General features: G+C 47.2%; 1 protein-coding gene across 3 annotated transcripts in view; it reads right to left on the bottom strand.

Annotated features, from left to right (window-relative positions):
* Positions 1-23,392, bottom strand: part of Disc1 (DISC1 scaffold protein) — a 209,802-nt gene that overhangs the window by 133,522 nt on the left and 52,888 nt on the right. For 2 of the 3 annotated variants that reach the window (XM_042277873.2, XM_076572336.1), the window contains exons 4-6: positions 11,697-11,844; positions 5,418-5,538; positions 2,237-2,472 (exon numbers count right to left, since the gene is read on the bottom strand). In XM_042277873.2, coding sequence (XP_042133807.2) covers positions 2,237-2,472; positions 5,418-5,538; positions 11,697-11,844 — 505 coding nt within the window. The remainder of the gene's footprint in view (positions 1-2,236; positions 2,473-5,417; positions 5,539-11,696; positions 11,845-23,392) is intronic. The other variant, XM_076572337.1, reaches the window with a different exon arrangement.

Genomic DNA, 23,392 nt, shown 5'->3' with positions numbered 1-23,392 from the left:
GCAGTTTCCAGTTTCCTGACCTCTGCCCACTCTCTCCCACATGAATACACATATATGAAAATTAGAAACTAGGATCCACATACAAGAGAGAAGACCTAGTGTTTATCTTTCTGGGGTATCAATTGATGTAATGTTTTCTAGTTCCTTCCATTTTCCTACACATTTTAAAGTTTCATTTCTCTTTATAGCCAAATAAAAGTCCATTATCTATGTGCCCCGTGTTCATTAACCACTCATCAGCTGATGGACACTTAGGCTTATTCCTTTTCCTGGCTACTGTCAACAGAGCCACCATAACCATGGATGTGCAAGTATCTCTGTGGTCGGAAGCAGATGCCTAGGAGTGATCGAGCTGGGTTATTTGGGCATTCTGTATTTAGTTTCTTGAGAAGCCTCCACACTGATTTTCACAGTGGCGCCAGTTTGCGCTTCCACCAGCAGTGAATGAGGGTTCTGTGTTCTCCACAACCTCACCAGTGTTTGCTATCATTTGTCTGCAATGAGCCTGACATTTTACATGGCTTCTGTGTGTCTGTGTCCTGTCAGCTTCCTGGCTGGTGACTTCCTGATTGTCCTGGTGCTTAAAAGTTGTCTCCTTTTGAGCTACTGACAGTTGATGGGTGCTGGAGAGAAGTCAGTTTCTTTAGAGGTGAGATTTCCCTTAGGTTGTCCTGCTCTGGTGGATGACCCCATACCCATGTGTTATACAGGCAGACCTTACTGGATTTAGTGGGTTATTGAAAAAAAAAAAAAGACATGAAGTTGGAAGGGGACACTGGAAGGGATCCAGGAGGAGTTGGAGGGGACAAGTCAGGGATGAATATGATCAAAATACATCGCATGCACTATGAAATTCTCAAAGAATATTTTTTTAAAGCACAAGATGCCTATCAGGCCTTGGCCAGCCTCATGCCGGCAGAGGTTCCCTGAGCAGCATCCTCAGGATGCCCCTGCTCTTAGGGAGTTCCTGTGTAGACCTGGCATGGTTCATCCACAGAAGGACCCTCCCCCCATCCTTGCACTTGATGCCAGAAGGCACCTCGTGTCTGCAGCTGGCTTCCATCGGCGCTCTCAGGTTTGTGGGTGATAACAGCTGCCATGTTGATCTAGCCAGGTGTGGTGATGAATCCCAGAACTCATGAGGTGGAAACAGGGGGATTGCCACAAGTTCAAGACTAGCTGAAACTAAAAAGTCTCCCTAAGCAGTGACATTCTCAGTCCCCAAGTCAGCCAGAAGTCACAGAATGAGGATCCCCGCAAGGAGGCAGCGTAGTAACCCAGCAGAGTCCTGAACCCAGACTGGACATCCTCCTTGCCCATCCACAAAGCTCTTCTTTCCCACATGTTTTGGTTTGGTTTGGTTTGGGTTGGGTTGGTCTTATTTTTTTTTTTTTTGATTTGGGAATTTGTGTGTTTGTTTGTTTGTTTGGTTGGTTGGTTGGTTGGTTTTGTGTGTGTAAATGAGCAGAGAGAGACAGAATGTGATTTAACCTGGCGCTCACCAATACAGCTAAACTGGCTGGCCAGCAAGCCTCAGGGACCCTCCTGGGTCTGCACCCCCAGAAATGAGGTTATACTACACCAGATTTCTATGTGGGTTCCAAGGGTTCAAGATCAGGTCCTCATGTTTGTGCAGTAAATACTTTTGTAACTGGTCATCTTCCCAGTCCAGGTCACACTCTTTCGATGACACGTCCTATCTCCAAGTCACACTCTTCAATGCCACACCCTATCCCCAAGTCACACTCTTCAATGCCACTCCCTATCCCCAAGTCACACTCTTTCAATGACACACCCTATCCCCAAGTCACACTCTTCAATGCCACATCCTATCCCCAAGTCACACTCTTTCAATGCCACACCCTATCCCTTAGCAGTGGAATCTGTCTCTCTCCAGATAATTGTCTTCAGCAAAAGCCAATGTCAAAATCTCCATCCAACTGACCCCCAAACGTAGGAGGGAAGGGAGAAGGTGAGACAAGCCAGCCCCTCAGAATGACGGAAACTGCATACTGCAGAGGGGACGGCGCTGGCGGCTAGGGATTGGGGGGACTGAATGCCAAATAACTCCCAGGGCTCAGAACTGACCCTGCAGGGAAGAATCAAAACACCTCTAGCACTTCCACCAAGCAAACAGACTGCCGGAGAAGCACCCGTGGACCATGGCCGGCAAAGTCACCCCAACAAACAGGTGAAAGGGGCCAAGTTGGAAAATCAGTTAGAAAGTCACCAATACCTCCTGAGGGTTTCAGGTGGCTCCAGGCGGAAAGGAGCATGGGTGGCAGAGGTCAGGGTCTCTCCCAAGGCCTTGCTGACTTCCTGCAGCTGGCCTGGGGACAGCTGGGCCACCAGTGGCGTCAGGTCACAGCCCTGCCCCTGGGGCAGTGTCTCCTGCTCCTCCAACGCTTGGCTCAGCTGCTGTTCTTCAACCTCTAGCGCAGACATCCTTGATTGCAGAGCTTCGATTTCCTTCTGCAGAGAATGGGGGAACAGATTTCATCCATTAACCCTGCTCTGCTGATAATGACTCAGTTAAATGAGAGCAGGCCATATGCACCACGGTCGCGAAGCCCACCCCCACCCTTCCGAGGCAGGCGAATTCCAGAAGTTTGCTGAACTGGAAACACCATGCCAGCTTTACGTTTCTGATGAACTGGCAGAAGGAAAAACATTCCCTCCTTCCCAGGCAGTAAATATGGACAGGTGCTAGCCAAGGTTTGCTCTTGAGAGAACCCAGCAAATGATAAATCACTGGCTTCGCTTCTGATGGGCGAGTGAAGGGTCTAGCCGCTCACACCAAACACTGAGACACCAGCTGTGCGCCAGGAGGGAAAAGGGCAGCCTGCTCCCAAACACAGGAACTTAGGATGCCCAGAAAAATAGGAACCTTGGCTTGTTGGGTCAACGGGATTGAGAGAGCAAGGTGCTGTCAAGTCACAGAGTCCTTCAGAATGTCGGACCAATTTAATTCCCAGGATTAGTGAGACGACTCCATCAGCCAAGTGCTGCCATGCAGGCTTGAAAAGCTAGTTCTGATGCCCAGAACCCATGCAAAAGCTCTGGATTCACAGAATGAATCTGTAACCCCGGCATAGGGTGGGCGGAGGCAGAAGATAGGAGGATGCCAGGGACTTGCTAGCCAGCCCAATCAGTGAAGTCTAGATTCAGTGAGAGACCCTGTGTCAAAAAAATAAGGTGCAGGGAGATTGGAGTAGATATCAAATACCAACTTCTGTCTTCCACATACACGTGCACACACATACACCTGTGCCCACATTCAAACACACACACACACACACACACACACACACACACACACACACACACACACACACACAATTTGCCCTCATTTATTAAGCCAGAAACTAAGTTAATCCATAACTGTCATCTGTCTCCAGGCCAAGGAATAAACAAGCAGCAGGTAACTGAACGCAGTGTGATCTCAGTGCTGGGCTGATAGCCATCTCACTGCGTAGGAGTCTGAATATAACACCAGGCTCGGCTAATGGACACGCCCCCTGTTCCCTCACTGTTCCTAGCTGATAAGAGTACGGCTTAATTCCTGCTATCTCCCTATCTCCTGAATGTTCTCTCCACCCACAGCACAGATTCTCCACAGCCTCTACCTCCTGCACGCACCCAGAGAAGAGAGAGGGGGATGAGCTAACCCTCCCTGAGCATCTCTCTAGTCCACCATCTCAGTGTACGCAACAAATGCTCACAACTGACTACTCTGTGTCCACCTCTGAGACCCACACTCATTTTAGTTTGTTGGTTTTGGTTTTGTTTCTTAGAATCAACATCTCACTCAGTAGCTGGCCCAGGACTTCTCTTATAGCCCAGGCTTGAACCTACAACAATACTTCTGCCTCAGCCTCCCTGTACCGGGAAGACAGGCTCCGGTTTTTCTAAACTGTAGTAAGAGAGACATAACAAAAGACATAGCATCTCTACCATTTTGCATGCATAATTCAATAATGTCAGGCATGCACACAAACCATGCCAGCATCCTCACCGTCCAACCACAAAACTGTCTCCATTAAACACTAGCTCTCGCCGGGCGGTGGTGGCGCACGCCTTTAATCCCAGCACTCGGGAGGCAGAGCCAGGCGGATCTCTGTGAGTTCGAGGCCAGCCTGGGCTACCAAGTGAGCTCCAGGAAAGGCGCAAAGCTACACAGAGAAACCCTGTCTCGAAAAACCAAAAAAAAAAAAAAAAAAAAAACACTAGCTCTCCATCCCCCTGCCACCCCCACCCCATCCCCACCCCTACCCCACCAATCTACTTTCCTACTTGAGGATTTCTTCTAAGTAGAGTTTTACAGTATCTATCATTCATAACTGGCTTACGTGGCACAACACAATGTCCTCTACATCCACCTGCACTGTGCCCTGTGGCACAATGTCCTTACAGACCTTTGCACCCACTCCACATTCTGCTTACCCATCCAGTGATGGACACTTGGGCTGTCATCGACTGCAGTAACTCAGATGTCTCATCTAGTCTGTGCTTTCATTTCTGTTCATGTGTGTAACCACAGCAGGATGGTTAGGTCCTAAGGATTCTATTTTTAAGTTTTTGAGGAACTGCAAACTACTTTCAGTGATGATCCTACATCTTATTCTTTTGTTATTTTTTTTCCATTTTTTTTTGTATGTGTGGTATGTGTATGTGTGCATGGGTGTGGGCACGTGTGGGTGGAATGCCTATGCATCTGGGTGGGGGGATGTGCATGTGGAGGCCCAAAGTTGAAGCTAAGAATCATGTCTGATGGTTTTTCCACTCTATTCATTGAGGCTCTTCCATGAATCCCTGATGCTGCCAGCCACTGCTTCTCACAGTTCCCAGTTTCTGCTCCAGGCTCCAGGCTCCAGCAGTCCCACACCCCACCTCCTCTTCATCCCAGCCCCAGGACTACTTCAAGGACTTCTGAAGGCCCCTCCCAGCTCTGGTCTCACCTTGGATCCTTATTCACCATTCAAGCCCTGGACCTTCTTGGCCAGACGTCACCACTGCTCTGTGCCAAGCATGGCTTCCATCCACCTGCTGGTCATTACAGCCTTGTGCCCAGGCCAGATGTAAAACCATGTCCCTTCCCAGAGTCCACCATGGTGGGAACTCCCACAAAGCATTCCCAGACCACAAATCTGTCCTTATCCCTCAAAGGGGAGCTTCTACGGGTCAACAATGGGAGGAGACATTGGCTGCCACAGTCAGAGAGCAGAGCCGGTCCTGAGGCCCATAATGCTGTGCAGCTGCAACCCTGTTGTGTGCAAAAGAGATTCCCCTGTGCCCTCCGGACACTCTGTGACTTCTGCTTTGAGCACTTCAGCAAAGCAATGGCCCACGTCACTGCATCTGACGTAAATGGATAAGAAAAGGGCCACTCCTTCTCTGCAAGATTCTATACTACTCACCTGCAATTGCTGTTTTTCTCGAATAAGCCATTCCCGCCTGGTGACAGATGCAGGCAGGCTGTCCTGGGCAGCCGTCCTTGGCTCTCCTTCAAGTGGGACCTCTGAATCATCAACGCCAGCCCTTCAAGTAACAGATATGCATTGGAACAGGTGTTATGGAAATATTAATTTAAGATGTGTTACATTTGTTTATGCTGTGGAACATTTGTTTAATGATGCAAAGATGTGTTGCATTCTTTTATATTGCATTTGTTTAACTCTGTGAAGCTGTGTTACTTCACCTGTCTAAAACATCTGATTGGTCTAATAAAGAGTTGAATGGCCAACAGCAAGGCAGAAGAAAGAACAGGCGGGGCTGGCAGGCAGAGAGAATAAATAGAAGGAGAACTCTGGGAAAAGAGGACAGAGGATGAAGAAAAAGGAGAAGGAGAGGAAGACATCAGGGGCCATGGAGTGAGAAGTAAACAAAGGTATACAGGAACAGAGAAAGACAAAAGCCCAGAGGCAAAAGATACACAGGGTAATTTAAGTGAAGAAAAGCTGAGTAGAAATAAGCCAAGCTAAGGCTGGGCATTCATAAGTACGAGTAAGCCTCCATGTGTATTTCTTTGGAAACTGGGTGGTGGGCTCCCAAAGAGCAAAGAGTAAAGAGTGAAAAACAACCAACTACATACAGGTGTGGAGAAACAGACATCCTCAGGTCTACATGTACTTTAAGAGACTGCACAAAGCTTCCTGAGTCACAGGTTCGCCCGGGCCTCCCAGGGATGAAGTCGCTAACGTACATCTCTGTTTCAACTACAGTCTGTCATGGAGACGGGCTAACCTATACTATCTAGTTCCCTTTCTGCTGCTGTGATAAAACACTCTGACCAAAAAGCAACAGAGAGAAGGAAGCAGTTTATTTCAGCTTCCACCCTCAGTAGTCTGCTTTCTTATAGAACCCAGGACCCCTATCAATCTCTAATTAAATGAATGCCCTACTGACTTGTCTATAGCCCAATCGTATGGAGGCATTTTCTCAGTGAGGTCCCTCCTCTCCAATGTCTCTAGCTATGTCAAACTGACATATATACAACCAGCCAGAATGCCACCCACACTCCAGCACTTTCCAAGACACCCCAGGCCATAAGATCCTCAGGAAGTTCAGACACCTGCTCCCCCTTCTATCACATCCCACCCTCCCCCATGGGGAAGTCCCCTGAGGGGCTCTTCCGAGGATGGCATGGGACAGGAAGAACACAGTTCAGAGAGGTCACGGCCACAGTGAGAACTTGGATTTGCTTTTTTCTGGCTGTGTCTTTGAACTACCCTCTGAACCCCATGGTCCTCCTCATACTGGACTGCCTGGAGAAGGCAGTAAGACAACCCTGCCCTTGGGGCATTTTCTGGAGACCTCCAACATCTTAACACGTGCACTAGTAAACTGACCACTGGACCTGTCTGGTCCAGACACTCCTGTACAGGATGAACATGAACACGAAGACAGCGGCACAATAAGCCTCTTCTGTGTCTAACGGGTCTAAGGCGCCCTCGGCTGTGAAAAGAGGGTACAAACCCTTCTCCAGGCTCTGAGCTGCTACATGTTCTTCAGGCTTGACTGTGAATCTCGAAGGGAGACACAGCTCCTCTTATGCTGATGTCCCCAGTGCCCAGCACTGAGTCGGGACTCAGCAGATACCTGCTGGGTGGCTTAATGAGCTCATAGCCTTGAAAACGGAGAAGTCATTTCTCTCCTGTCTCCTGCTGCATTCGCTCATTTCTTCCCTTATTTCCCAATTTCCTCGGTGTATGCTGATATTAGAGTTCCCCGAGTTTCTTGAATCAGTGCCATCTGGGTCGAGGTGGGAGCTAGTGTAGAAAGTCAACGCAGAACTGCAAAATCAGCGGCACAGAGAAGCCACAGGTGCGTGGCTGGGAACTAACGCTATGCATGATGGTTAATCACATCCATTACTTAACCCATAAGAAAAGCCCTGTGCTTAACCAACACTCCTCTTTCTGTCTCACATACTCCTGCTCCTGGGGCAGAAAAGAGATCCATGGAGAGCCAGGGGTGGCCCCAGGACACATGCCTCAGTTATGAAGCAGGGACAGGTTTCCATCTTCCATGTTTCTCTTCCCCAGAGTCTCCCTTCTGCTACACACTCTTCTCTGTATATTCGTTAAGTCTCAATATGTGATCCCTCATGGCAGAGCAAATTGGCATCGCTGCTATAAACTAATCAGTATGTAAAATGAGCAGACCCCTCGGGGGAAGATAAAAACCTGCAGCAGCATGGGATGTCGCTGCTTGGTGCTAGCGGGGACCCAGGGTGGGTGGGGGTGTCTAAGATCTAAGATATTACTCTCAGCCTCAGGGGTTCAGATTGGTGCCCACTAGGACCAGCCCTATTGTGGGGAAAGCTTCCTCTTTCTGTCTGGTTTCTTGCCCATCGATCATTGAAGGGATGAAGTCTGCCTGTAAAATCTGATCACGAGCCACAGAGAAAAGCATGGCTGCAGAATGCACAGACGACATCTTTATTCCCTGCTAACGTCTTGGGAGTTTTCCTTCAGTGCCCTGGGTACTCGTTCCAATCTGAGGGTCACGGGGCCCTGTGACATTACAGTCTGCCATGGCATCCAGCTGAAATCAAAGGCTTGTATGCTTGAGAGGGAAGAAAGGAAAATTGGGCAGTCCAGGGTGGCATGCTGCCAGCCTATACTTACAGTTTTGGTCCTGTCTCAGGGGAACAGACAAGCAGCAGCTGTTACATCTGGACAGTGCCAGAGTTCTATCGTGGTAAGACTGGAAACCCTGCCTGTCTTTCATTTTTTATCCTTGTCAGACTCTGCTCCCATGTGTTTTAATTTATCCTCTGGGGGTAAGGTCTCTGATAAATGATATTCTGTGTGTATATAGGGCACATGAAGGTCATTTGAAGCCAGAGTATGGGCCATGAAGTGGGGACCGTGTGCCCCACAGGACAGTGAGCATACTAACACCTGAATGCAGAGGACATTGACTCCATTAGTCAGGGAGCTGCTGTAACAGCAGACTAGGGATCCAAACAGCAGGCAGACCAAACTGTGACTCTGACCTATGGTTGGCATCCCAGAGTGACAGGGCTATGGAAAAAACACACACAAAAATCAGAACTTCCCCCAATGGCTGTGCTATCTACCCAGGATGTTCTAACAAAGTGGAGAAGTAGATTTACCAGACCATCAAAGAACAAAACCAGAGGTGGGAATCTGTAAGTTCGAGGCCAGCCTGGGCTACAGAGTGAGTTCCAGGAATGGCCAGGGCTACACAGAGAAACCCTGTCTCGAAAAAACCAAAACCCAACCAACCAACCAAACAAACAAAAAAGCTATCTTGAACCAAGGAGCAGCATCCACCTCATCCAGGGACTGACCCCATTACTGAGCAACAGAGATTAACACCAGAAGACAGTGTGAGGACTGGCGGCCATTGTTAGAGTATGCAGTGACCTCCAAACCCTAGTGACTCGGGTGACGATATAAACAGTTGGGGGGGGGGGGAGCCACAAGCTTACTTAAGAAGTTGAACAGTAATTTTCAAAATAAGTGACAACAAAAATTAAGTAGCTGGTAGACTCTGGAGTTATTTACATCCCCTTAAATACTACTCTAAACTTTCATAACCTGAGATGTTGAGACACCTCCTCCTCCTCTGGCCAGAGTGACTGGGAGGGCCTCAAATCTGATGATCTCTCATGATCCCTGGCTGTTTGAATATGGGAACATACATTGCTTTCATCAGATTCTCATAGAAGCACTTGATCCCAGAAAGGTAAAGAGGTACTTATTTGAGTTACTAATTGGTGTTGAAAGCTGGCCATGTTAACAAAACTGTTTTATTTCTGCAGGAAAAGTCCCCAGCATTTAGAACAGCCTTTTCCCCCTGAACTCAAGACCAAGCTCCTGAGAAGTTTGTGTCCAGGTCCCCCTGGTGGTCATTGTGAGGACTGCATGAGCTACTGTCTCCTGGGGAGCCTTCCAGATCAGCTGGCCCTGGGGAGGACAAACTTCTCAGGCCACTGAGCGGCTGGCACATGCAAAGACAGACTTTAATTATTAGCAGCTACGTAGCCATGCCCAAGCGCTTTGTAAAACTGTGATATAACGAAGCAGATATCAAGTTTTCTAGCTACGGTAATAACAGGACAGGTGAAATTGACAAAAGAAAGAGCCAAGAATAAAATAACAACGAAAGTGAGGAAGACAGGATCCCTCAGTTTCTGATGAGGTGAGTAGGAAGTGTGGAGGTTCATCCTCCAGCTCTCCCCCCGCCCCCCCACTCTCTGTGTTTACATATATGCTTGTGAACCTATATAAACATGTATACATATGGAACTCCTGCAAAAGTCAGTTGGAAAGGTAAATATAGTGCAGTCCTCCTCTGCGGACAGTCATCCTTCAGAGTGGGGGGATATTCAAGGCAGCAGACTGGAGGCTTCGGACGAGGACACTGTCACTCGGGATATTCTAGGAAGTCTCAGAGAGATGTGTGACTGACAGGCAGAGGATTGGGGGGATGGTGGCTTTACTTGAAGGATGAGCAACCACTGGTGACTGCACCAGGACCCGTGAGCAATCACAGAGTCGAGCGAGGTTCCGCTGTGTGGGAAGCTGGTGCTGGTGCTGACCCGTTAGATGCTGGGCACTGGCGAGGCTGCACCACAGAGGCTTTGGAGGTCCCACTCAGAGCACAAGGTACACCCTGAAATCCCAGGGGCCCCTGATTCCAGCATGAGGTTTCTCTTTACTGCTTTGTGGGAGGTGGATGAGGGTCAAAGGTGGAGTCAGAAAATCCAGCAAGGCAAGAGGCTGCTGCAATAACCCAGATGGAAACTGTAGAGAGCGGAGGAAGGTTTGGGATAGAGGTTGGAAAGGTGAGTGGGAAAAACAGAGACGACAGATGAGCAGAGCTAGCACCCCGTGAATTAGAGGGTCACAGAATGGGGATCTGAGGTGTTTCTGAGGTAACAGAAGGCAGAGGTCATGAGACAAGGCATCCGGGAGGAAGAGGAGGAGGAGGAGAGCGATAATAGATTAGTGGAGTTCCTCTTTCAAGACAGTGGGTCTGGGGAGGTGACTTACTGCACAAGCCTGAGGATCAGAGTTCAGATCCCAGAACCCACACAAAAGCAGGCAGACTTGGGGGCCCACTCATAATCTCAGCACTCAGAAGGCAAAGATAGGGGGTCTCCCAGGTAATCTGGCTGACTAAACTAACCAGAATCAATGAGATCCAGGTTCATCGAAAAGACCCCCACCTCAATAAAGTAGAGAGAAATCAAAGAAGATACTTGATGTCAACTTTGTACCTCCATATGCACACACACATATGCACCCACACACATGCAAAAACATATACACATACACTTCATACACAGATACACAGGTTAAAAAAATAAAATAAAAAACTTTAAAAGAATGTTTTGGCAAGGTTTTCCAGAGAAACAGAAAACAGAATTCATGTACTATAAGAGAGGAATTAGATTGGTTTACATGCTAGAAGCTGGCTAATCCAACCATGGCGGCCTGCATGCTGCAGAGACAGAGGAACAGGAGCTGCTCAGCCCACAAAGCTGGACACCTCAGCAGAATCAAGCCAGAGCTGGAAGCCTGGATGCTCCCTGGAGAGCTGTTAGCATTGAGTCCACATCGTCCAAAGGCCAAAGAAGCTGGAGTCTGATGTGAGCTGAATAGCGGCGGCCATACACACAGAGAGACGGAGAAGGCATGAGCATGCATGCAGCCTTGTCCTCAGCAGCCTTCTTTCTTCTCCTGATAACTGTCCCAGGTGTCACTCACCTTGGGAATTGCCCTCATGGCCCCATAAGTGCGGTTCACCGGGTCTAAGACATCTCTTAATGCAGCCAAGTTGACAGCCCAAACCAACCATCATCCATAATAAGCTTAATCAAGGCAAGGATAAAAACACAGTACCTCTTTAAGGATAAAAAGATGACGTTAATAAATGTATTATTGACCACAGGAAGCCCAGGGTCATCACTCTACAGAGAGGCAAATGCTAGGGAGGAATCCTCAGAGGACTGGGATTTGTACAAAATGACGTCTGGTGCTTATGTTTGAGACACCGGAAGTGTGCAGGCCCTGCAGAAGTGGGGATGTCAATGTGAGGATACAGGGAGAGAGGCAAGACCCCAGAAGCAGCAAGGAGAATGGCCAGTGACAACAGGATGGAGAGAGGACAGTAGAGAAGAGAGCCAAGTGCAGACTGTGGTGGCATCCACAGCTACTCACCTTTGGGTGGCTCCATGCAAGGCCACCTGGGTCTGTGCTGCCAGGTAGCCCAAGAAGCTGGCAAGAGGCGGTTGTCGTGAAGGCAGAACCCAGAGCAGACGGCCTTTCTCCTGTTCCAGGTCTTCCAGTCGCTGTCTCAGTGTCTCTGCTGGAAACCCAGAGAGGTCAAAGAGGGAGAAAGACTGTGAAACTCAGGGACATAACCCAGGTCTCTCCTCAGCCCCAGCCGGCTCCATCTACAACCCAGGTCTCTCCTCAGCCCCAGCCGGCTCCATTTGCAACCCAGGTCTCTCCTCAGCCCCAGCCAGCTCCATCTACAACCCAGGTCTCTCCTCAGCCCCAGCTGGCTCCATCTGCAACCCAGGTCTCTCCTCAGCCCCAGCCGGCTCCATCTGCAACCCAGGTCTCTCAGCCCCAGCCGGCTCCATCTACAACCCAGGTCTCTCCTTAGCCCCAGCCAGCTCCCTCTGAGCCGCCGAGGCTGAGGGCTGCTCTCCAAGCCTGTTGATTTCTTCTGCAGGGTTCCAAGACCTTTCCATCGCTTTGGTCGCCCAGCTGGCAGGGGCTGTAGTTTACCAGGCTCCATGGTGTGGTTATGACTGTGCCCCGCACCCAGAAGGGCGGCTGAGTTTTGTTTTGTTTTTCTTTTAATCATGGTAATCATTTGGGAGAAAACTGCCAAATTTGAAGGATTCGAAAAGAGCAGGTTATTGGTTGGTTGGTTGGTTGGTTTTTCAGAAGAGGTCTCATAGAGTCCAGGATAATTTGGAACTCTCTATGCACCTAAGAGTGACTGTGAACTTTCAATCCTGCCTCCATCTCCCAAGTTCTAGAATTAGAGGCATTGGCCACTATATCCAGTTTACTCAGTGCTGGGGACTGAACCCAGGGCTTGAAGCATGCTAGACAAGCATTCTACCAACTGAGTGAGCTACATCCCTAACACTATAGGATAGATACAGTTTTGAGAAATCAATGCCCCAAAGCCAATTTTTTAATAACATAAATTTTCAATTTTAAAGGAATAAATAGCCAGGCAGTGGTGGCACACACCTTTAATCCCAGCATTTAGGAGGCAGAGGCAGAATGACATCTGAGCTCAAGTTCAGCGTGGTCCACAAAACAAGTTCCAGGACAGCTAGGGCTACACAGAGAAACCCTGTCTCAAAAACCAAAATAAATAAACAAATACATAAATAAATAAATAGTGCTTATCAAGTTGTAGCCAATCACAGGCCTTAAAGGCACAGAGGCAATGTTCATAGTCCCCATGCCAGAGCTGACTGTACCCCTCTGTCACATAGTAGGTCTTATAGTTGTTCTAATGACCTCAGGTCACCTCAGACAAGTTATAAATATGAATCACTATAAAAAACACTTTAAAAATAAGCTACAGATATTGCAATCCCTTCTAGTTCATAATCAAATCCTAGAAAAATTTAAAGCTTCCTATAAAGTTATCTTTGAGCCAGGAGTGGTGGCTTACCACACTTAGGAGGCTGAGGCAGGAGGATCTTGAGTTCAAGAGTAGCCTGGGATACATAGCAAGAGCCTTTTTCAAAAACTAATAAAATATTGTTGCAGAAAGATAGGATCTCGGGCAGTCAGCACTGGCCATGTTCCCCTTCAGTCTGTTCCAGTGTCCTGTGCATGCATCTCTTCCTGTGATATCCTAAGAACACTCTAGAGGCTCCTCCTAGGTTCACAAGATGCCCCTGCACATCCCAAGGGCCTTAGAGACCATTCCCATGGACTTCATTCTACATTAATAGTTTCTGCAAGCTCAACCTTGTGAACCAAGTCTGTCTTCCCAGGTCAAGTTAACACCAGTCACAATGTAGCAGATACAGCCCTTCTCCCATGCTCTTCCTCTGCCAGCACACATGCCCAGATGAAGGGAAGGCAGCCAATCAATGGGCAAGTGTCTGGAGAAAGTCCCCATCCAGGAGTGACTTTTCCATAAATCCACCAAATGACCTGAAAGCGACGTCCAGATACTGCACAGAGAGTAGAATTAATTACTGTCTCATTGCTGTGACAAAATGCTGGTCAAAAGGAGCGAAAGGAAGAAAAGGTCTATGTGGGCTCACAGGGAGGGTACAATGTATCATGACGGGGAAGAATGGAAGGAGGAGCTTGGGATCACACTGTACCCACAGTTAGGGCAAGGGGCCAGATGAACCCTCTTTCCCCTTTTTATTCATGCCGAAATCCCTGCACTCAGGGTTTTGGTACCTCCCACATCCATGGTCAGTCTTCCTGCCTTAGTTAAACCGCTGGGGGGGGGGGGAGAAGCCCTCATAGACACACCAGAATCTCATCTCCTGGTGACTCAAAATCTAGTCAAGTAGACAAAGGAGACTAACCACACCAGGGATTTACTGAGGACCCGTCCTATTGTCCTAATGGGGTTGACACTCTCAGCTTCCTCCATTTCCATTTCTTCTGCCCCGCCAGGGTCCTGAGAGCTCTCCACTTCGTTCCTGCATAGTGCTGACATTACAGTCCCCACAGGCGCACACATGAGCATCAAGAGCAATGGACCACCTGACACATCCCAGCACTACACTGATCTTCGGTGGGGCAGAGTAGTGTACACCTGTAATCCCAGCTGCCGGGAGCCTGAGGAAGGAGGGTTGTGTGAGTGTGAGGCTAGCCTGGGCTACATAGTTATAGGAGAAGAGAAGAGTAGAAAGGACTTGTGCTGTCCTGGCAGTGGAAAAATTAGTGACCAGGTAAAGCAAGAGCTCTCAGGGATAGACTCCTGGGTGAACGGACCTCTTCAAAGTAGCCTTCCCTGTATTTTCAGCTAAAATTGGGCAATCCAAGCATGCCCAGGGGCATGTCTGTCTGTCTGTCATGTCAATCTTTCACATATGTGATTTGAGCCTTTATATATATATTGACAGGGTCTCCCCACATAGCTCTGGCTGTCCTGGAGCTCATTATATAGAACAGACTATCCTCAGACTCACAAGAGATCCACCTCCCTCTGCCTTCCTAGTGCTGGGGTTAAAGGCGGGCGCCACAATTCCCATTGTGACTTTTCTTTTTCAATTATGATCTTAACCTGAGCATGTTCAGGAGTGACCCTCCCCATACGAATATGGACAGACTCCCCTGCTAAACAAAACCCCCACGCTTTGTTTGGGAAGACCATTGCTTTGGAAGTCGCTTTGTGATCTCCTTCGCTCTACAGGTAAGGAATCTTTCCCATGTTGGCTGTGCTGACTTTGGCTTTGTGCTTACCACAGTGTGAACTGACCACACTGTCCAATTAAGAAGTCCTACCAAGAGTTGATCATTTTTTTATATGCAAACTCACAGTAGATGTGGAGATAGCCACAGATGTGGAGATAGCCACAGATGTACATGAGCATACATTTCCAGGTCTCTTCTATTTGCTCCACTCAGAAGGCTGGAAGAAACCAGCCCAGGAGCAATGAGCACACTAGGCCCGCATCAGGTTTGCAAACGTCAACCTCTGGAAGGAAGCAGGGCTGCTGGGGAAGTTGCTGGCCCCAGGGCTGAGGCAGTAGCAGGATGAAATGAGTCTAGCACATCTTCTACCAAAACATTAGAAAGTGCTGGAAGATTGAGGATGTGTCAACAGAACACAAGAGACCCCTAAAGAAACTCAAAGATCAGAGAGTAACTTGAGAATCAGAACAAACAATAATAATGGTCATGTTCATCCCCTTGTAGCAAATTGGGGCCTGGGCATCATGCTGACAAAATGCTTCCTGGTGAGAGGAAGCAAAGAGGAGGCTTGTGGTAAGCAAGTTCCCAGAGATTGTTAAGTAATCCCCCTATAAGATGTATCATTACCAAAAGAAAATGAGAGCTTTGAGGTAGGGAAGCCTAAAACCACAGCATGTCAGTGAGGATGGTGGCCATCCAAAGTAGGGCAAGACACTGTGCAGAGAACACACAGCATAGGTTCAAGGAAGTGGAAGCCTCAGATGGACCTGAGTTACAGGTCCTCAGATACAATGCAAGGTCTTCACTCCTCCAAACATCCAAGGCCATAGCTGCAGGCAATTGTATTCCTAAAGGGAGACGGGAGTAGGGGGCTGGGGCGGGAGGAGAGTCGCTGGGGTTGGGAGTGAGAGAGGAACTAAATCTGTGAAGTAACCTCTTCTCCAGGGACCCCAATTTCTTCCTAAGGGACATCAGACCTATGTCAAAGTTGACTTCATGACTTGAAGGCTACAGCTCCGTGACCTGGGGACATAACCTTGTTTATGGACATACATCTTGGTCCTGGAGGGTAATGAGGCATCATGGCTATAGCTTGTCATCAAGTAGCCAGGAAAAAATTTACAATGGCATGTGGGTCCTGTCAGGGACACAGAATGAGGGACAAATGCAAGCTCGACCTGGGACTTTCTTGTACATGCAGAGGGATTTCCAAACAAGTCAATTTCATTAAAATAGATTAGCCAGCATCCTGCTGTGCCTTTCTGAAGTCCCCCTCCCCCAACTACTTTCCTCCTCTCCATTTGGCCCAGTGGTTAAGCAAACAGAGCTTGTTTCCCTTTTGTGGTAGTTTGAATAAAAATGGCCCCCATTAGATACATAGATTTGAGTGTTTGGTCATTAGGAATGGTACTCCTTGACAGGGATTAGGAGGTGTGGCTTGTTGGAGGACATGTGTCACTGAGGGTGGGCTTTGGGCTTTCAAATGCTCAAGCCAGGCCCAGAGTCTCTCTCTTCCTGCTGCCTGTGGATCTGGACATATAACTCTCAACTACCTATCCAGCACCATGTCTGCCTGCCTGCCAACATGCTTCCCGCCATGCTGATAATAGACCAAACCTCTGAGACTACAAGCAAGCCCCACTTAATTCTGCTTTCTTTTGTAAGAGTTGCCTTGGTCATGGTGTCTCCTCACAGCAACAGAACACTGACGAAGACACCTTGGTTTCTCTTCCTTTTAACTCTCTGTTGTTTGAACATCCTGTCAATACGTTGAATGTGAATTCAGCTGGTAGCTCCGGGCCAGCATCAAGAATATGCTGCATGTACAGGTGCCAAATAAATGCAGCTGGCAAGTCACTTAACAGGAATGATATGATAAAGACAAAAGAATATTGTTCGCACTTTGTAAATAGCAAAAATAAATGAACAAATTCAAAATTAATCAAAAAAAAAAGGTGTGAGCAAGCAGTAAGCAAAATCAGGCATTAAAGACTACATTCTGATTGACAAAATCTATCCCGGGCATATTACAAGCTTTACACAGATGTTTTCATGGCAGAGATGCCGGCTATCACCTCACTCTACCTTGAAGCAAGAGAATTTGTGTCACTGCATTGTATTGAGTTAATTTTCTTTTGTTGTGATAAAATACATGACACCCTCCCCCTAAAAAAAGAGTTTATTTTAGTTCATTGACTTGGGGGAGGAATGGTGGTGGGAACTGGAGAGAGCTGGTCACATGGCATCCACAGTCAGGAAGCAGAAGGGGGCGAATGCTGGTGCTCAGCTCGCTTTCTCCTGTCTCATGAAGCCCAGAGCCCCAGCCCGTGGAATGGTGCTGTCCACAATGCAGGTGGGTCTTCCATCCTCAGGTAGACCTTTCTGGAAATGCCCTCATAGAAACACATGAAAGTTTGTCTCCTTGGTGATTCTAGGCCCCGTGAAACTGACAATAAAGATGAATTACCATCTGTATAAATTTATTAATGTTTAATGAGGGTCATCTGCTACCCTCAGCCCATCAATAATGAGTACCTGTTTCGAAAGCTGCACTATGGAAACCCAGTGAAAGACAACAGATAAAAGAATGAATATGTAAATAAGTATTGATGAAGCAGAAACTTTACATAAAGACATCTTGCTAAGTAGATTGAATTCCTGTTACGCATCTCCCCTGGGATGACAGCATACATGGCATGAGCAATATTCTTAGAGACTGGTGACCAGTCTACATCCTATGGGGCCTCTCCGGCTGCAGCCATCAACATCTTCGCCAGTCATTTTTCATTGCCTTTTACATAATAGTCAAGAAATGCAATTTCTTGAGAGCTGCATATTCTAACTCTCATTAGCATACATATCACACATAGATGGCCAGTTTGCAAGGATTAGACTGTAATAAGATGTATTTCCGACCATCTCAAGCACAATGGAGCCAATCTTTGACATTTCAGAATATTGGAGTTTGTTGGGGTCATTTTCATAAAGATCAGCCGCCATCAGGGCACTGTAGATGTCAAATGCATTAAGCATTTCTGAGCATCTAATGCATGCACAGTGATGTGTGTATATTATTTCTGAACTCCACAACTTGCAGGGTAGGATTACAAATATAGAAAGCAGATTTCAGAACTCTAAATGATTTGCCCAACATGTCAAAGTGAGTGTTATAGCAAAGGTGGAATTGAATCTTGGTCATTTTACATGTCAGCCTCTAGGCTTTTCCACAAACTTCCTTGGAGTCACCCTGTTCCTACATCCCCATCACACAGGGGTCCCATCTCCCTGCTCATGTGTCTAGACCCCTCATGACAGTGAGATCTACCAGGCTGAGCGATAACTACCTGCCTACTGACATCTAGCTCAGGCCAGGCACACATTAGGCACTGTATAAGTACTCCATAGATCCATAAATCTGAGTCTCTGTTTGAACAAGACAGAAAAACAGCCACTGTGTGATAAGCAGAGCCATGTGTGGCGTGTGACAGTCAGTTAACTCTTAAAGTAACCCCAAGGCAGGTGTGCGAGTCCTACTTTGCAAATGAAAGGCTGAAGCTTAAGGAACATTTAAAGCATTCTCCTAATTAGCTGCACAGCTTTGAGTTTCAAAATTCAGCCCAAGATCTTCCCACCTCTATGCTCTGCTCCTCACCACTCCATCTTTCTCTAGGGAGGCTGGTAGCCCCTTGGCCACGTCAAGTCTTGAACTCCAAGTCTCAAAGCTTAGTGCCAATACCCACCATTCCAACAGCTCATTTCCCACCCTCTTTGCTTTTTCTCACAGAAAGTACTGAACAGCCAAAACAAACAAACAAACTCATTAAAGCAAAACCAGCCTTGGATCCAATTCTAGGGGCATGGCGAGGCACCCTTGGTACTCTCGCTTGTGAGATAGAACAATTAGAGAAGCGGTGTGGAAATATTTGAATACTACAGGATAAAAACAGGATGCAAGATTATATATCTGCAGTCTCTGTACTCTGTGATTACAACTGTGTGTGTCTTTTTAAACCCGAGCAGAATTAAGAGCTCAGCAGTCAGTATGATTATGAGTGATTTTATCTCCATTTCTCCACTTACAAAATCAGCTGTAAAATCCCAAGCTGCTTATTATTTCAGGAAGTTATTAACTCACTGGCTCCTTCTACTAGTCTTTGATTTCTGCATAAATGTGGAGATTTGGTTTCTTCAAATTCTTAATGCTAAGCCGCTTAGGGTAAGCCTGGTTCCTGAGGGTCAAAGATCCCTCTGGTGAGCAACGAGGGGGATTTCTGGAAATGTACTCTTCAAAGCTCATGGCACGGAGTAGTGGCCTGGGAAATCATCTTGACGAGGTATGAAGGGGCAGCTGGCCTCCAGAGAGCACAGGAAGCTCTGGAACACCAGCACTCATTTAGCTGTGACGCTTGCCCACTCAGCAGGAAGCCTGTTTCCTCATTCTTGATGCATGGTCATTGATTTGCTCTGACATATTTCAGCAGAATGTGTGGTTTGGAGCATCTGTTCTTCCCAAGGAAAGAAATTATCATGCAAAAGAAATTACATTGTAAGTGACCAAAAGAGTAATAGTAAAGAGACCTCTAGGTATTTACCGAGTCATAAACCAGCCCCACCCACCCACCCACCCGGGGCTCCATTATCAACACACCGTGCAAATGCCACCTCACAGATACATCAGAAAACACACAAATCAGTCTGGTGTGAGCTTCCGGGAAGAAGGCTTCACTGAGGCACTCTGAAGCACCCCTCACCTCTACACAGCAAATAAAGGAGAAGCTTCTGTTTGAGGCCAGCCTGGTCTACATAATGAGTTCCAGGATAGCCAGAGCTACCTAGAAAGACCTTGTCTTGAAACAAACAGGCAAACAGACAGACAGATAAGGTTCTTTCACTAAATACCAATCATGGAGGCAGCCAGGGAGGTAACTTGCCAGCCTCCTCCATTCTGGCTAGAGTTTATTAAGTCCTTGGGTTTTCAAAACCGCAAAAAGCTCTCTCTGAAGAATGTTTATTCCGATGCTAGGAGAGTCAGTCACCTGCATGTGTGGTCCAGGGTCAGGCTCAGGTCTGGAGTGGAGGATCCCCACTGGTAACTGACCAACGGCAGGGGATAGCTGGATCCACTACCTCCTCAGTATTGACACCATTATCGTCATTCCTGCACCTCAACTCTACCTCACCAGCACCAGCACCTCCTATAACCACTACCAACACCACTACTGTGTCACCACCACCTCCTCCACCACCGCCACCTCTACCATCATTATCGGCTATTCCATCTCCATCGACCCTACCATCCTCATCAACCACTTCTGTCACCATCATTCCCACCCATGGTCATCATCGCTACCATTAGCATCCCTCATGCCACCTCCTCCACCCCTCTGTCACCACCACCATTGGACCCGTGCGACCATCAATCCCAGCACCGCCACTGATTTCTAGGGGAGAAGCATGAAACCTGCTGCCTACATCTGTCTCCATTTCTGCCTGTGCTTAGTAATATACACAAGGGGAGGGGCCTTGCCAGAGAGACGGGAACATCCTTGGGATACTTTCCAACATTATAATGTAGAGAACCCAAAAGACAAAATGTCATCTGCCAACACAATGAAGCAAGTCAGGAGGGACTCGTGGAGCATTACTAACAAAGACATCTCTACACAAGAGCCCAAAGTTGGGCGTTGTTATATTTATGTACTCTCTAAATACCAGAGGTGGGTCGTGAGAAAACAGATGTGACCTTTGGAAAGCCAGAAGTACACAGATGCTTTCCAATGGCCGGTTACCATCATCAGTCAAGGCTGCTCACGCTGTCATATTTCCCTGTAAAGACATGCTGTTCACCTCCTCATGAAGCCTCAAGTCCATATGCCCTAAAGAGTCCTTGTGACTGTAGTGGCAAGAGGGGACACCATGGCTTAGCAAGGCACCAAGGCATTCATATGAAAGAATTCTGAATCCAAAGCCTGGTTCTAGAGAGGCCATTTGATGCGGGATACTATCTTGATTGGATCTTAACTGGATCTTGCTCAGAACCTTGCTTTGCCATAGGCTCTTCAACAGTGATATGTGACCTGCCTAGAAATATGAGGTGACTAGTCTTGTCCTAGGTCATGGAAGCATACCATCAATGGAACTACGGCCATTGCCATGAAGTAGGTGGGAAGTATGAAATTTAGTCTAAAGACACTTTCCTTTGTTGTTATTGCTTATTGTTAATTATGATGTTGGTCAGTTGGTAAGTTTTAGGACAGGGTCTCACTATGTAGCCAAGGCTAGCCTATAACTCATGATTTTCCTGCCTCAGCCTTGAAATGCTTAGAGCCTTTGTAAGTCAGCTCAGTGAAATTGTGCCACATTCAGCAGGTAGCCCTAAGAAAGTGGTTTGTGGGAAAACCAAATGGACTGCGTCTTCTGGTGGCACCACCATGTTATAAAAGTAGAAACTCTTAGAAAACTCTTTTAATGAACAAAACTTCTGTGAACATCATAGCTCTCTAGGTGTACAAAAGTAGTATAACCTTGACATGGTGATAAAAGCAAGTTTGTGAGTTTGGTATTGTTTTAAAATTGAGTTCCAACAACGTTCTTCTGAGGGTCCCCCCTAATCCTTAAACTTCCATGGAGAGCATTCAAAACAAGCCCAGGACCAAGAGCTGGATTCCTTTTCTAAGTTACAGAAAAAAATATAATAGGAAAACTACACATTCATTTACAGACATGTAATATGGGAGCCTGGCATGGTAGCTTAGACATGTAATCCCAGCAGTCACAATACTAAGGCAGGAAGATTACTGTATTCTAAAGTCAGGCTTGGCTACTTGGTGAGATCATGTCTCAAATACAAACAAAAACAAACTATGTCAACCTGAAAAAGAAACTCCTGTCTAAAATGTAATAACAGATCTTCCTTCACGAAATAAACTTTATTACCTACTCCCCATTTTAATTGAGATTTGATAAATGCTCAGCTATCACTAAGATGTGCTAAATTTATAGATGATGACTAACCTACTAAGCAATCTCCAGGCACAGCACCCCATGAATGCAGATCTACTCTGAGCAACAGAGAATGCATGCTGGTTCACGCCAGATGAACAACTCGGCACATGCAAAGTTCCTCATGGGATGGAAGAGTGTACCACATCATCACACTTGGCCTCCAGCTGGTGACAGTTTTGGGAGGCTGTTGAACCTTTAGGATGTGGGGCCTTGTTGTTCAAATCTTAGATGGTCTTTTAATTAAAAAAAAAAAAACCAGAGCCAGATATCAGGGTGGAAGCTGAAAGATCAGAGAAGCAGAATAGCCAGCCACTAGTTTTCACCTCTATGAAATCCTCAGCCCAAAGAGAGTGAGTTCCTGTTTCTTTATGCCTTAAATACCTTTCTCTGCCCTGCCATATTACTTCCTGGGATTAAAGGCGTGTGTGCTTTCCAAGTAAAGGCATGAGATCTCAAGTGCTGGGATTAAAGGTGTGTGCCACCACTGCCTGACCTCTATGTCTAATCTAGTGGCTGGCTCTGTCCTCCGATCCTCAGGCAAGTTTATTAGGGTACACAATATATCACCACAGGGCCTAGCTGGAGGAAATGGGTCACTGGAGAGTAGGCCCCCTCTGTTTCCTGTTCCTCAGCATGTGCGGAGTTGAAGAGTCAGAAGTACACACTCCTGATGCCATGGAGTCATCTACCACAGTGTCTTCTTTGCCACGATAAGAACCAACAAACCCCTCCTGCCTTAAGTCACTCCATCAGGTATTTGGTCACAGCAAGGAGAGCAGCAACTAATGCATTCAAACTCTAACAGCTTCCTGCCCCTCCCCATGGAGCAGCAGGTTCCCTATCCCATACACTGAATCTAGACACCTACCAGGTGCACCCCAAGAATGAAAACTATTAAAAGAACAGTTCTTCACAGCACAATGACTAATAGAGCCACCTCTCAACCTTCCAGCCACAGGAACCCCAACCACGCTATGAGCTCACGCCCAGCCAGTATCTCTTGGGCCCTTTCTGCATTCACAGTGACTCTGTGTAATGATGCTGTAGAAAGCTCAAGTGTCACTTTTCTGGCTTCTGCTTCATGAACTCTACTTCCTTCCACGAACACTGCAGATTTGGGGCCACCTCACAGACTGACAGCAGCAGACTCTCTTGGCCCTAAGGTTATTTTTGGAATAAGCCAAAGGCCTCTTCATCATTTCCCTCCATGGGTTTTGGTTGCACTGTTTTTCCTATTAAACTGAGCATGGCATCCAATTAGTTCCTATGAATAGACTTTTCATGAGCAATCTGCTCTGCTGGTGTTTTCCTAAGAAATTAGCTGGACACATCTGCTCACCAGAGCTTGAAAACCACAGGCTCATTCACCCTCTTAATGGCTGGTCCTTGCAACCTGTAATCTCTTCAGACTCCATCACCTTCTGGAGAGCAGCTTTTTAGCATATTCCTCTCTCGCCCAATTCAAGATGTTAGGGTGCACTAGTGAGCAA

Source organism: Peromyscus maniculatus, chromosome 5 (genome assembly GCF_049852395.1).
Source record: "Peromyscus maniculatus bairdii isolate BWxNUB_F1_BW_parent chromosome 5, HU_Pman_BW_mat_3.1, whole genome shotgun sequence".
NCBI lineage: Eukaryota > Metazoa > Chordata > Mammalia > Rodentia > Cricetidae > Peromyscus > Peromyscus maniculatus.
This window is presented reverse-complemented; position numbering and strand designations above follow the sequence as displayed.